This window comes from Peromyscus eremicus, chromosome 10 (assembly GCF_949786415.1).
Source record: "Peromyscus eremicus chromosome 10, PerEre_H2_v1, whole genome shotgun sequence".
Lineage (NCBI taxonomy): Eukaryota > Metazoa > Chordata > Mammalia > Rodentia > Cricetidae > Peromyscus > Peromyscus eremicus.
In genome coordinates this window covers 21,031,756-21,047,457 of record NC_081426.1, presented here as the reverse complement: position 1 = coordinate 21,047,457, position 15,702 = coordinate 21,031,756, and the positions used below count along the sequence as shown (strand labels likewise).

At 42.6% G+C, this 15,702-nt stretch overlaps 1 protein-coding gene across 7 annotated transcripts in view; it reads right to left on the bottom strand.

Moving 5' to 3' along the window:
* Positions 1-15,702, bottom strand: part of Sun3 (Sad1 and UNC84 domain containing 3) — a 31,094-nt gene that overhangs the window by 10,552 nt on the left and 4,840 nt on the right. For 2 of the 7 annotated variants that reach the window (XM_059275449.1, XM_059275454.1), the window contains exons 2-7: positions 10,594-10,655; positions 4,467-4,570; positions 3,623-3,697; positions 2,926-2,966; positions 1,960-2,131; positions 825-909 (exon numbers count right to left, since the gene is read on the bottom strand). In XM_059275449.1, coding sequence (XP_059131432.1) covers positions 825-909; positions 1,960-2,131; positions 2,926-2,966; positions 3,623-3,697; positions 4,467-4,570; positions 10,594-10,655 — 539 coding nt within the window. Of the gene's footprint in view, positions 1-824; positions 910-1,959; positions 2,132-2,925; positions 2,967-3,622; positions 3,698-4,466; positions 4,571-10,593; positions 10,656-11,741; positions 11,831-11,953; positions 12,265-15,702 lie in introns of those variants that run through there. The other 5 variants (XM_059275453.1, XM_059275448.1, XM_059275447.1 and 2 more) reach the window with 5 other exon arrangements.

The window sequence follows — 15,702 nt, the reverse complement described above, 5'->3', positions numbered from 1 at the left end:
CATGCATAGTGAGTTCCAGGACAACCAGAACTACATAGTGAGACTATGTCTCAAAAAACAAACCATATTATGAAGTAATAAAAAGGGCAAGTGGATAATCTGAGCTAGAGTTTTCTCTTTGTTTGCTTATTTAGTCATAGTACAATTACCACAGTGCTCAGGGGTCTAGTTTACAACAGGCAAGCACTGCATCACTGAGCTATAGCCCTAGACATAGTTTTCTTTCAGAGAAGTTTAAGTTCATGATTTCTCTGCTCAACACATCACTATCCACTTCTTATTGAATGACTTTTGATGGTCTGTACATTGTAGGAAACTAGTTCACTCCTCAACAATGTCTCTCACACTGCCCTTCCCTCTTCCCCTCTGCACTGCCCATAGACCACAGCGATTACAATTCACAGCCTAAGTAAGCTCTTAAGGGTTCATTTCAATTGGAAGATGTTGAGCATATTACTTTGTAAGCCACCTTTAAACACCAGCCTTTAGTCTGCACTAATGCATTTAGCATCCCTGCAGGGTATTTCATTTTGGTTCGTATAATACAAGTGTTGCCTGTCTGCTGAGCTTAAGTATTCTCTTCCTGCTTGATTTCCCTGTGGCAGCTCAGCTTTCTCTGGGGTCCTTCTAGATACATGCTAATGGGGTCTCAGAAGCAATCAATGGCAATAATTTCTAATATCTTCCTTAGTATCTAATTTGATAATTTCACTCCTTCTCATATGTGTCTTTTTCTAATAAAGAATTTTAAATTCGTCTTAAAGCAATCCTTTTTTTTTTTTTTTAACATTCACCTTTCATTTTTTTTTTTTTCCTGTACTCACCAGCTGACTTCAGGGCATAATCAGCCATCTGTATTTGGTCCCCTCTGAACTTTTTAAGTACATAATGTACCAAGTTTGACATTTCCTGTAAAGATTGGAAGAACAGTTTTCTGTTACTAATCTCTACCAACTGCTTGCATTTTTACCCTTTGTTTCATGGACTTGGACCTGGACTCCTTAATCTGAAGAATTCTAACAGTTTGACCTGAACTCCTTAATCTGAAGAATTCTAACAGCTCCCAGATGCTCTCAGAGCTAGGCACTGATGCACTTAGATGTCTTGTCCACAGCTCTGTGGGAGTGACCTTTCGCAGACAACTCAAAGAACTAAAGCTAAGGTATGATTGGGACCATGGTCACACAGAAGGGTGTGGCTCCCTCTTAAGCCCACCCCACTGCACCATGGTACCCTCCCACGGGATGAGATGGAGCCATGCCAAGTTTGCTGCTTGCTGCGTCCTTTACTAATGTCCTATACTTAGCAATAAAGACTGGAATATTCTATAGCTATCTGAGAATCTGGCAACTTACAAAGGCCAGATGATTGCTTATAACAGCAATTTTTCACCCACTTGAATCAGTGTTGGGCTCTGAAGGACACTCCTGTTCAAAAATAAGCAAGCACCCTGAGGAGGTATAACAGTTGGAGTTATCAGTGACTAACTCGAACACTGTGCCACAATTACAAGGACGAACTGGAGCCTGGAAGCCATGGAAGGCCAAGGTTAGATTTCTACATATTTTAAACATAGACATGGGGAGGAGAAATTGGTAGCAGTCCAGGCAGTGGGAGAGCAATGCAGAGAAGCTGCTGGCCTAAGTATGGAGCTCACCAGAGGCATAGTTCTCAGGCAGAATGGAAACCTCTTGCTAGTGAGTATTTGCTATTGGGCATTCAAAGATCACCATTTCTGAACCACTGGTTGGTTATTTTGTGGGAAGTAAGTTGTATCACAACGCAATGTCCTCTCTGTGACACAGTATAGTGGAGAAGTAGAGTCCCCATGACAGCACTAGCAAAAGGAAGCCAATCGGGGGTCTCAGAGGACATAGCTAATGTCAGTTGGTAGAAGAAATGGAAGGAACATTCTGGGGCTAAGTGGCTCACCCCCCTCCAAGCCCCAGACCACCTTGCCTCATCTAGAACCTCAGTGGTAGCCTTGTCCTGCACAGCCTCTCGAGGGACAGGCCAGCTGTGATTGTGTATGCCGTCCTTCAGGTCTCTAAGTAATGCCTTCAGAACATCTATTTGTTCAATTAAAATCAGAATTTCACGAAAATTGTTCTCCAAAGTCTGGCTTTCCTTCCTGCGTGCAGAAGAACCATGAGGTCAAAGAGGGAAACAGTGAAGTTCCCACCAACAGCATCGGGGGCCGGCAACGGGCAGAGGAGTCAACTTAAGGGAAGGAAGAAAGATTCGGCAGGGAGGGGAAGGCGGGGATGTGTCTCTGTCTGCTCATTACATTTCCCTGTGTAGGAAAAGCAAGGTGGGCACTCAGAAGACAAGAGTCCGAGGGCTTTCTCGCTTGGCTTTTTCTACACTGAGTAGTCAGGAGGCGACCAACCTCGCTTGTCCTCAGTCAAGTGACTTCATACAGGTGAATGCTAGATCCTGATGTCATCCCTGTGGAGCTGGGATGGCCTGCATTCCAGGTGCAGGGAAGAAGTGTTTTTCCAGCTGCAGCCTGGAGATCCACACCATGTCTATGCTCGAGACATTTACTATTTAGATTTATTTACCTATTTACTTATGTCTTTTTATTTGAGACAAGCTTGTCGGTTGTAGCTTCAAAGTCAGGATCTCACTGCTTCAGCCTTCTGAGTACTAGAATTATAGGAACATGCTAGGCTTGTGTTATAGGAACCTGCTGGGCTGGGGTTATATCAACACGCTGGGCTCTGCCGAATGTGGCATTTTAAACAGATGTGGGGGTTTGTGGTGGTTAGGAGGAAATAGTCAAGAAAAGTGCTCTTGACTGGCATGATATATAAGATATAATACAGGAAAGTTATTTCAGTGTTATACGTTTCCCAAACTGAAACCCAGTATTTCTGTGTTTGGAGTCACAACAGAAAGTGGCACATACAAAACTCCACTTACTTTAAGAGTTCTAGTTGCTCCTTAGGCATGCGAAGTCTGGCCTGAAATAAAGGAGATAAATAATTCTGAATCTTGCCTCTTCACTCAGTTGTCTTTGTTCTGAAATCACACTTGGATCCTTGAAATATACCATGGGACATAAGAGCACCTTTCATGTGTGTCTTCCCTGGCCTGTCACAGACTCCATCGTTACCACGTCTGGGAAGGTGGCCTTATTCACACATCTAATAGAAAGTGACATTCAATGTGAACTCCAGGATGGAAGCTTTATTTGCTGTTTCTGAAGGTGGGATACTACTACTCACTTTGGATGCACATCTGTTTTCCTGAAGATAGCTTAGGCTCTTGGCCAGCTCCTGCTCCAGGACCAAGAATGTGAAGACCTCAAGCTGTAGAGGTTATCTCAGGTAAACTCTGTCTGTAGGGTTTCATGTGGCTGGCCTTTCATCCAGGACCAGTGTTAGTGTGCTGGTTAGGTTTTTAGCAACTTGAAACAAGTTGGGCAAGGGAAACCTCCATTGAGAAAATATCTCGGTCAGATTGTCCTGTAGGCTAGCAGTGGGCATTTTCTTGATTAATGATTGATGTGGACAGGCCCAGCCCACTGTGGATGGTGCCTACCCTGGGCAGGAGGTTCTAGGCTATATAAGAAAGCAAACTGAGCAAACCATGGGGAGCAAGCCAATAAGCAACTTACCTCTATGATCTCTGCTTCAGTTCCTACATCCAGGTCTCTGTCTTGAGTTCCTGCCCTGAATCCCTCAGTGATGAACTGTGACGTGAAAGTGTAAGCCAAATAGACCCTTTCATCTCGATGTTTTTGCTCATGGTGTTTATCACAGTAACAGAAAGCAAACTAGGCAGTGTTGGTGGCGGTGGCGCGCCTTTAATCCCAGCACTCAGGAGGCAGAGGCCGGCTGATCTCTGTGAGTTCGAGGCCAGCCTGGTCTACAGAGTTCCAGGACAGCCAAAACTACACAGAGAAACCCTGTCTCAAAAAAAAACCAAAAAAAAAACCAAACAAACAAGGAAGAGAAAGAAAGAAAGAAAAAGGAAGAAAGAGAGAGAAAGAAGGAAAGAAGGAAGAAAGGAAGGAAAGGAGGAAGGAAGGAAGGAAGGAAGGAAGGAAGGAAGGAAGGAAGGAAGGAAGGAAAGAAGAACAGAAGCAAACTAAAGACTCAGGAATGCTAGGAGGTGCTTATGGAGTATAGAGTGGACAGTGAAATTCTCACTGAGATCTCAGGAGCTTCCAGGCAAAGGAAAGTGCTGTGCTGGCTGGGGGTAGGGGAAGGTTAGTCATATGGAACCACTTGTCTTTCCCTCTTCTTCTGGAGCTTCTCCTAGAGTCTGCAGGGGTCAGAACGCATGGAGAACTGGGGAGATTTCTTAGCCATAAAACCACTTAGAAGAATCACACTTGCTGTAAGATTGCTATTGTCTATTCTCCCAAAACCAAGATAATACAATGCATGTTGGACTCACCTTGTAGCAGACTCAGTTTTAAATGAGTAACATGCAACAAGAATTTAATGAAACATCACCTGGTAATTATAGAGCCGGGAGACATACTCTGCAATTACGGTATATAATTGTCTGGGTTTTTGAGGAAACTCTGTTTCTTTAAACCACTGATGATTTTGAAGTCCTTCAAAGAAAAAGTAAACTCTGATTAAAGAACGTAACTAGAAACACTTATAAAATACCTTACATGTATTAATAACCATTTCTGTGAGTGTGAAAGAGAGAGTAGTCTTAAAAATTAGGAGTATAAAGGCTAGGGATGTGGCTCAGCAGGAGAGCACTGGCCTTACGTGTATGACCACAGCACTGCAGAGAAAGAGGAAGTCGGAGTGATGGCTGAGTAGACAGAGTGCATGATGCATAAGTGTGAGGCCTGAGTTTGGATCCCTGACAGCTACCTTGGTGTGGCCATGTATGCTTATAATCCCCACTCTGCAGAGGTAGTGCTCTCTGAGACAGCTGAACATCTGGAATTCTAGGTTCAGTGAGCGATCTTGTCTCAAAAGTTAAAGTGAATCAAAATGGAGGAAGACACCTGACATTGGCCTCTGGCTTTTGCACATGCACATGCACATACATACATCAAACACACATACACACACACACACACACACACACACACACACACACACACACGGTTGAGAAGGACAAGGAGACAGAAACAGATTCTTGGGTGGCCTCACAGAAACCATCATAACACAGAGAGAGAGGTTGCGGGGGGGGGGGGGAGAGGGAGGAACAGGAGCAACTCTTCTAGAAGCTGAGACTGGTCAGCACTAGATATGAGAAGCAAAACACCATCCGTTTACTTGAAGGTGGGACTGTGACTCTACAGATTGATCAATAAGATAAAGTGAGCAGAGTCAGCGAAGCCTGTGAATATCACTGGGATACACACTATTTGGATTACACATACTATCCAGAAAGAGGAAGAGGCAAAGAGAGAGAGAGAAGGAATACCTGGGGGAACAACATTTGAAAAGTTTTTGAACTGATGAAAATAGCAAATTTATTCACCCAAGAAACCCAACAGATTCGAAGGAGAACCTTTAATGTTCCCTACACAAGAACATGTAACCAAACTGTCAAAAGACACAGAGAAGAACTTGCAAACAGCAAGAAAGAAATGCTTTGCCATGGATAAGGATTCTCAGCAGGACTGTCATTTGATTTCTCATTAGAAACGGTAGAAGCCACAAAGCAGTGGGACGGTCGGTGTGCTTAAAGGGCCCGAAGGACAATCAGTGTATTTATGGAGCCAGAGATGTTCATAGTCAGCACAACTAGAACTCTTGGCAAGTGAAGAGACAGAGGGGAGGGTGTGCTCACACAAATCCTGAGGATCTGTGGCTGTCTTTCAGGTTAAGGGAATGGAAGTTCTGTGGGGCAGCTCAATGCTATGTGAAGACACCAAGATGTTACCAATTCAGGTGACAACCAATATAAAAGCCAGCATTATAATAATGCTGGTCGGTGAGTTAGTTACTTTTCTCATCACTGAGACAGAACCTCCAATAGAAGTAACTTACAGGAGGAGACATTTATTTGGGCTCAGTTTTAGATGCTGTGGTCTACCCCAGTGGGGAAAGTGTGACCACTACAATGGCATCACACATGATGGTAGCAGCTTGTGGCATGGCTTGCTCACATCATGGTAGATCAGCAAGAAGAAACCTTGGACCAGAAGCAGGACCAAGGGATAACCCTCAAGCCTACCCCAGTGATCTGTATCTGCTAGCTCCATATCCCAAAGGTTCAATAACCTCCCAGTGTTCAAACATGAGCCTGTGGGAAACATATTGTTTTCAGACTATAATAGATGCTAACTCAGGTTTAATTTCTTAAATGATTTAAAGGATAAACACACAAAATATAATGATAAGTCCATGTTAATAGGTACTTGAGTATTTGCATGATTTACAAGCTAATTGGGCTATCAAATCATTTTGTCATCAGTTCTGGCTATTGTAATTCCCATGGTAACCACTAAGAAAATATTTAACATGTGTGTGAGAAGAATCTCCAAAAAACATTACAATCAATTCAACATAAAAGATGACTGCAACAGAAGAAATTAGAAACAACCAAAAAGTATAAGACATAAGAGAAAATAGGAAAATGGCAGAAGAAAATCTCTTCTTGTCAATAATTGGTTTAAATGTAAATGATTAAACTCTTCAAGTCAAATGTGGTGGCACATGCATGCAATCCTAGCACTTTGGAGACTAAGGCAGGAGGACGAAGACTTCCAGCTAGAGAGATGGTTCAGCAGTCAAGAGCTCTTGCTGCTCTTCCAGGGGATCCAGGTTCAACTCCCAGCACACACATGGCAGCTCACAACCATCTCCAGTTCCAGGTGATACAATGCTCTCTTCTGGCCTCCATGGGCCCAGAGATGTATCTCAGTGGTAGATGGCTTGCTTAACATATGTATGACTCAGTGTTTGATCCCCAGAATTGGAAAACAACAACAAAATAACACACACACACACACACACACATACACACACACACACACACACACACACACACTGCTAAAGGAAATTAAAGAACTATGTGAATAGAAAGACAATCCATAAACCTATGTTTATTAATTAGACAATTTATTATTATTAAAATGTCAATACTCCCCAAATCTATTTACATATCTGAAGCAATCCCAGCCACTGGCACAATAGTCTTCTGGGCCAATGGGAAAGACTTAGACAGGCATCTATGGCCAATTGAACTTTTGTCAGGATGTCAAGGCTGTTAAAAATATCCCTATGGGAGAATTATCTCTTCAGCAAATGGTGCTGGCCCAACTGGATACTCAGGTGCAAAAGAATGAATTTGGAATTGTACCAAATTGGCCAATTGTTAAAATCATGTGACTATCAGAAGAAGACACCAAATCTTCAGTTGAGATTTTCTAATGGATTTCTTGATAAAATGTCATTGAGATTATAAGCATTTATGAAACAAAAGATAAAATAAAAATGAAAAGACAGTGTGCACAATGAAAGAAAGCATTTTAAAATAAAACATCTGAGATGGAAAAATTCAGTAAAAAATGAACAAAAGACAAATAAACAAGTCTGCAGACAACACTCATCCACTTCCTATAAACTCATGAAAATTAGTCTCTAGGACACTGCATATCAAAACCACAATGACCACTCTGCAGTTACCAACGTGACTATAATTAAGTAGGAAAATGGCAAGGGATGGTGAAAGCACAGAGAAAGGCAGACCACCCCCCTACATTGCTGGTAGGAATGGGTAGTGGTGTGCTCAGCAAGAAAAACTATCACCACTTCTTTCCTGGTGTCTATATTACTAAGTATTTGCTTAAAAAGAATCTAAGATAAATGCTCAAACAAACACATGTGCACTTGTTCATAGCTGTACTATCCCTAAGATCCAAAAGAAATAAATAGCCCAAATGTCCATCAATGGACAAATGGATTTAAAAATGTAGTATATATATCCACAATGCAATATTGCTGAGCCACAGAAATGAGCAAAGAACTGATACACTCTGCAACAAGGATGACCCTTCAAACATTAAGATTAATGAAAGCAAACACACAAGAAAATTGCCATTTGTATCACATATTTGAGCTAGGCAAAGAGGCAGGGTGCAGGAAGCTAGCTGTGTGGGATACAAAGAGTTTCCCTTAGGAGCATGGATGCATGGAGTACCTAGATAGAGGAAGTGGTTGCCCAACACAGTACACCCAATTATAGCACTGAATTATCACTTCAATTCAATAGAGAACAAAAACAACAGTGGCCAGTTTAATGCTTCTGAGATTTGTATGCAAAGGTGTTTAAAGTTGAGCCAGCTTGAAATTGGAAATACAAAGAAGCAGTTTATATCCATTATAAAGGCTTCAATGTGTATCTTAAAAGATGATACCATTGTTATACAAGAATACCCCAAAGGCTAATGTGTCAAAGGCTTGGTCTTCAACTTCATAGTACTGGGAGACTGTAGAATGTTGAGGAGGTGTGGCTTAGTAGATGGTTAGGCCATTGGAAGTGCATTCTTGAAGGGAACCTCAATGAGACCATGCAATATTGTTCCACCAGGCATGATGTGCCTACTAGAGCAGCAGTAACATGACTGCTCTGATGTAACTAACCAGTTTCTCATTGGATTTGAGGCCTGCTTCACAGGAGGGAATTTCATACCTGGTACTAGAATCTTGGTCAGAAGCCCGTGGCTGGGGAGATCACAGGCTGTAGGTAGAAGGTGCTATTGTTATCTTGCCAAACAGTCATGCTGTCAAAATGCCTTCTAGATATTTATGCTTACACCCATAGACCTGGGCTGCTCTCAACCATGGTGAAAGGGAGCCAGCTGTTTGCAGTCAAGAGCAGTCAATAGAGAGATGGTTTACTGATCAAAGAACTGAGACCTAGTGATGAGCCCTAAATGGAATGTCTGTGTAAATCTCACTACCACAAAGACTCAGGGAAAGTCGAAGAAGAGGAGGTAGAAAGAACACAGAGCTGGAGGATGGGGAAGAGTGCTGTGAGATGCTGACTTCTGGACATGGCATGACCATTACAGCCATGAACTCACAGCAACTGTGGTTACCTGTACAAGGTCTAAACAAGATCAAGCCAACCAAAACCCTGGCATGGAATGTGGTGGGTGATGTACAGGCTCCACCCCTTCCTGAGGAGCTACTGGTAGTGGCCACTTGCTGGAGGAGGGAAACTATTCTGTTTTGAGGCGGTAGGACTGGTAGGTTTCCCATGCATCCTGTATTAGGATGGGCTCACACCTATTTGCATATGGGCAGCACTAACTGGACTTAGTGGTTTTCAAAGAACAAGCTGGGAGTGAAGCATGAGAGAGCTGGAGAGGGGAAATGGGAAAAAGATATGGTCATATTTTATTATACATTTATAAAATTCTTAAAAATAATTAAAATTTAAAGTAGAACTAAAACATTGTAGGCATGTATTAATATACTGTGACAAAACATATTATTATGTATAATTAATAGATGAAATAAAGCTTTTAAAAATTGAAAAAATTGCACCGGGTGGTGGTGGCACACGCCTTTAATCCCAGCACTAGGGAGGGAGAGGCATGCAGATCCCTGCAAGTTCAAAGCCAGCCTAGGCTACAGAGTGAGTTCCAGGAAAGGCACAAAGCTACACAGAGAAACCCTGTCTCGAAAAACAAAACAAACAAACAAACAAAAATTGAAAAAAAAAAATTGAAAAAAATCTCTAAGCTCAGTCACTTAAATTTAGAACAGGTAAAATATTAGATATTTCTTTAGAAAGCATATTGGAGATTCTTTCCTTTTTACTATCTATCTATCTATCTATCTGTCTGTCTGTCTGTCTGTCAATCTATCAATCAATCATCTATGTATGTGGCGGCGGGGGGGTGGGGGGTGGGGGATGGGGGGTGGGGGAGGAGAGGAAGTGAGTGTCTATGTGCCACAGCATGTATGTAGAAGTCAGAAGACAACTTGATGGAGTCAGTTCTCTCCTTCCACTTTGTGAGTCCAGAGACCAAACTCAGGTTGTCAGCCTTGGCAGCAGGTGCCTTTACCGCCTGAGTCATCTCACTGGCCCCATATCAAAGATTCTTAACTTCCACGCAGTTTCTGTGTCCTTTTGAATAATATATATAGTATGGCTTCCGGTTTTGTGGTATGCACATGTGTATCTCTGAATCTCTGTGGTTCTCGTGTTTTTCTTTGTCTCTTTTCTTTAGTTTGTTTGTTTTATCCTATTCTGGTTTGTTTTATCTTATTTTATTTTATTGTTATTCTTTACATGCCTGTTTGTTTTCTAACTAGAGAAAGATAGAGCATGGATTCTGAAGGGAGGGGAGGTAGGGAAGGTCACAGAGGAGTTGGGGGAGGGGAAACCATAATCAGAACATGCTGTATAGAAAAAAAATCAATTTTCAATAAAAATAGAAAAAATAAGCTATAATACTTACAGAAAGATAATTTTTCAAATTTTCTAAGAAGAAGCTTATATTACTTTTCAAGTGGGACATGAAAGGAGGAAAGAAACTTGAAGAACGTGCAGGTAACTTCCAATGTGTCAAACACAAGTCATCCCACTGAGCCCTCCTCTCTCACCATTACTCTGTGAGTCAGTTCAAGGATCAGTACTGCTAAGACTTACCGACAAGAAGAAAAGTTGATGTGAACACTGTACACAGGATAATCTTCCATGATAGAGTTAACCTACAAAGAACAAAGAGTGTTAAAGGTTTAACAATGTAATCCATTGCTGTTAACTTTTAACGTGGACTTTAAACTAGTCAGAAGACCAAAGTCCACAAGCTTGATTTGTTTCACTCCTGGCTGCTCCAGATTAATTCCATGCGGTTATTTAATGTCTGATCTGTGATCTTTGAAACTGACAGAAAGTAATTTTCAAGATGGTGTATGTGCACATACGTTCACATTCCTCCTTCACACACATGTACTGTGATGCTATTGGGTTCCTATTTATGGTCTTTAAATGTTTTTAAGCAAACAAAGTTTTTCTAGAAGTCAAAAATGATGAATGCACTACATGACAAATGACTGAGGTTAATTGAGTTCACCAGACTGGTCCCTAAACTGATAAGACTTGTATCCTTAAACTAGAAGAGACTGGATGGCTGTCCATGTGCCATCTGGACATGGTGAGAAGGTGGTTGTCTTTGAGAAAGGCAGAGAACCTCCACCAGAGCCATAGTTATCTGGAGCCTTGGCTTTGAGCTTCCTTGGCTTCCAAACTGTGAGAAAAAAAAATCAATGTTATTTTTAATCTCCTAGCCTCTGGCTTTTAACTGTGGCCCAAGAGACAAGTAGACCTACCTAACCCAGAACAAGCCCTCTTGTGTTTATAACTCCCACTCTGAAAGCGTCTCTTTTGAGCTCTATCCCTGCTCAGCATCAGGTGTTTGGTTTTGTATTTCTGTAAATGGACATATGTGGAGAGCTCCATCTCTCTACCCTTTCTCGGCACTGTGCTATGAACTACCACACTGTTGTGTGCAGTTGTACCTCCCCATTCCGACGAGTGGCAAGCACCTTACCCCTGAGCTATACCCCAAGTTCCCAAATTCAACCCTAAAGAAAAAAATCCCTGAAGGAAAAAAGGATGCTAAAACCATTTGAGCTTGAATCTGTAAACATCTGGACCAAGTATTCCAGGCTGGCAAGCCAAAAATCGGTCCTTATGAGTTAGAAAAACCAGACGATGATGTTTGCAACTGGTAGGTGACAAGTAGATGCAACAGGAGAAGCCCTGCCTCCGAAATTAGGAAAGGCCAGTGACACCTGTCCCGACATGTCAAGTCACTCCACAGCGCGGCTCTCAGCATCTCATCTGTTAGCTCTGAACGAGACTCTATCACCTGAAAGGCAGGGTTGTGAGGAAGGGCTAAGAGGGTGACCTCATCTGGAAATGATGTCATCTACATGTTGACACCCTTCCTTCTTTAAAATTCACTCTACTATTGTGTTCAACTCTCGGTAAACAGGTTACTTACATCGCAGGTTAGTTGACCAAAGGGTGTAGGAAGTGAGTCTCTCACCAATCGGCCTCACAGATGTGATGTCAGCTAGGCTTTGTGAACCACAGCTCACAAAGAGAAACTTGAATTCCCCGGATACAGAACCTAAGCAGCTTCACTCCCCCTCCTTGATCACGCTGAGCTGCAGCCAGGGCTGGGTGGCAGAATGTAGACAGTGCCAAAAGCAACTAGGAGGAGACTGGACCTGATCCCTTCTCCTCGAAGGTAGCATGGGGTTTTTGTTTTGTTTTTATGAAGCCACTCTGTAGAGTGTCCTGTAGGTCTAATCACAACTCTTTGGTAGGCTGAATTACATGAAGAAAATCACTGAATTACCATGTTTTCTAAAACTTAGGGAGTTTTTTTCCCCCACTATTTTTCTTTTTAACTAGAAAGCTTGGCTGCCAGGCCCTGCTTTGTGAAATTCTATCTCTTCACCTAGCCTGTGAGATTCTGCCACTAAAGGCCAGCAATGGCCAGCACTGCTTCTGTTTGGGTGCTCCCTTACAGTTGTTAGCCATGGTGGCTATCAGCATTTCAGCACCGCCCCTGGGTTGGGGGAACAGCAGATTTGGCTCACTCACTAGACAGGGCTCTCTCTCTCTCTTTATGGGAAATTTCTTACCAGAGGAAGCACAATTATTAGCACAGAATGTGCATCAACCCTCAGGCTGTTCATTCTCATCCACGGGTGCAGTAAATGCCTCTCTGGTCCAGTGTGTGAAGCCCAGCACTAAGGTCTGTATAGTCTGGATCCTCAGTGAGGCCCTGTGACCACAGACCATGCCATCTGTATGATTTGTTACCACTGCCAAGGTTCACTCTTCTGGAAAGTGTGACTCCTCTGTCTTAATCCTTTTCCCTTGTCCACTGTGATTAATCAATATTCATTAGCAAATGACTCGAGTGCCATTGGCAGTACTATGATTGCAAGCTTCAGGGAAAACTGGAAATGATTTTCTCCAGAAAGGAAGAATACTTGAGTTATTTTAAAGGTCGACAAGGCATGAATGAATACCATACACATTAGATCTCAGTAGGGGATGTTGGTGGATGTCTATAATTCCAGCATTTAGGGCAGGAGGATTGCCTTAACTTTAAGACCAGCCAGAGCTATGGTAAATGAGGGCCTGTCTCCAAAACTAGAAAAGAAGAGGTGTATGGGAATCATTCTGCAAAGTGACATACAGGTTCATGTCCGGGGTTCTTGCCCTGACAACAAGACATTAACACTCAAAGTGCTGCTGGGTTCTGCAGAACAGTCCTGAAAGGGCTGTCTATCCTTCCTCTGCTTTGTTCTTTCACTCCTTTCCTCCCACAAGTTACAAAGAGCTCATAGAGTCATGAACACTGTTTGTTTTCCCATCCCTATTTTATGGGAAGCAGGAAGCCATACGTATGGTTTTGGATGTATGTCTTCTTTACAGATACTCCTTGTCCAACAGCCAAACTGTGAGTGAGCAAATTTAGAAAAGTCCAGTGACTCACTATTGCATCATTCTTTGTGACACCTCACAATGGACAGCAGGTCACCACACCCATGCAGGGATTGTGTGCACATAAGCCTCTCTGGGTGTCTCTGCTTCCCACGCCTTACTGTATCAGATTTCAAACCTAATAAACAGTGCAAAGATCTTCTGTGCATCTACTGCTTTGCTACAAGGACTTGGGATGCTTTGATGTGTTTGTTTCAATACTCAAAGATATCAGAAACAGTGTAAGAACCAAACCCCCCAATCTCATTCCTCTCATTTTCCTCTGAAGATAAATAACTTAGAAATTATTACTGTACTTCCAAATAATTTTTAAAAACATATTTACAAATAATGTTTTAGACAAAATAAATGCTATCCTATGTTATGTTTCAATTTCACATGTCCTGAGATATATTAACCCCGTTCAGTCACTCCACCTGCTCTATAGCATTTATTATACAGCTGTCCATTTCCCCACATACGAATGTTTAGTTTGTTTTCAGTGATAAAAACCATGTTCACTACCTGTTTCTGCATGTACACCAGAGCGTACTTTAGTTACACATCTAGAAACCAAATTGTTGCATAGCAGGGTGACTTGGCTTATTTGGAACACACGACTCTAGGGTGACAAAATAACTCTCAACACTTAGTGGCCTCTGGTCATATCTATTTTAAAATGTGAAGTTTGTGGACAGGTGTCAGCAAGATGACTCAAGAAAAATGTCTCCTGCTCATATCCCAAACGCCTATAGTTTTGGTGGACATTATGGATAATGGTGCTTTTGTATTAGCTTTGGGATCTGGGTGGGAATTTTGAGACACCAGTAGAACCCTGGACTGAACAGGGACGTTGTGGGAAGGACAACTCATCCTGCTCAGTGACAGAATTACTTACCGTGGCCCCAGCTAAAGACCCAGAAATTTTTTCCCACTTTAGACTTGACTGCACATATACTGTCCTCAGTTCCGCCTGTGAACACAAAAGTCATCTGGGACTAAGTAAGAGCCCCTCCCCCAAGCCACACAGTCTGGAAACAGTCCTGATAGTCCTGATCATCCTGGCCACACAGTAATTGCAGGGGAGACACACCCATCATCTTGGTCTGGGGCAGGCATGTCAACCATCCAACAGCAGATTCTGAAGTATCTCTGTGACACGGCTCTATCCATGTAGCATGCTTTAGCCGTGATGCGGGTCATCTAGTCTATCCAGATACCCATCAGGAGACATGGCCATCCAACTCCTAAGAGAAAATCCCACTGATCTTTATGTTATAGAAGGTCCTGACACATGTCTGTGAACTGAGGTGGAAGAGCAGTTGTTATGCCCACCCAGGAACCTATTGAGAAATGAGCCCCCCTTACCCCTAGAGGCAGGCCTGCTGACTTTAGTCCTAGCTGTAGGCTCTGAAGCAGCCCTTTGGCTTGAATCCCAGTCTTCTTCACTCATGTCTAAGTGATAGCAGAGGCTGCCCCAGGGAGCCTCTTAGCAGAACAGTGAAATCCCCTGCAGACCCTGCAGGACCTGTGTCTGCTCACATACCAAGCAATAGATATCTGAAGTGGTATCTGAAGATACCACTGTGGATCTTGAACTTGATTCACCACAGCGCCAATTCCACTGATTAGTGTGCTGGAGGCATTCTAAGCTAGAGCCAGGCATACTTTAGCCTCTAGCAACAGGTCACACAATGGAAGACAGCAGCAGTCAAGATGTTTGACTAAAATTTGCTCTATAGATGCTTTTCTATCAGTCTGAAGACACAAGGGGATGAAGTCTTTGCCAGCTGAAACCATTCTGTAAAGACTGGGAAGATGATTGCTCCATCAGAGGCACAGGCGTTGTCCAAGTCTCCTGGGATGACAAAGAACCAGGCAAGCAGGAAAAAATAAGGTTCAAGTGATGACCCCAAGGGAATGGAGATCTGCTAATTGCCTGATTAAAAAATAATATAGGTAACTGAATTTAAAGAAGCTTGGCAAAGTGCAAGAGAACTCAGATAATGAGATGAAGTCAGAACAGTAACACACCAGCAAAACAAGATGTCAAAGAAAATAGGTACAGTAACAAATGACCAGAAATCTTTGATCCAAACTTGCAGTCACAGCTTGAAATTTTTCTATAGAGAGACTTGGCAACAGATTCAGTCATCCGAAGAAAGAATAATCAGAGATATTCCGCTTCAAGCCCAGGAAGACAGTTCAGTGGGAAAAGTGCTTACCCTGCAAACCCTCTGACCTGACTTA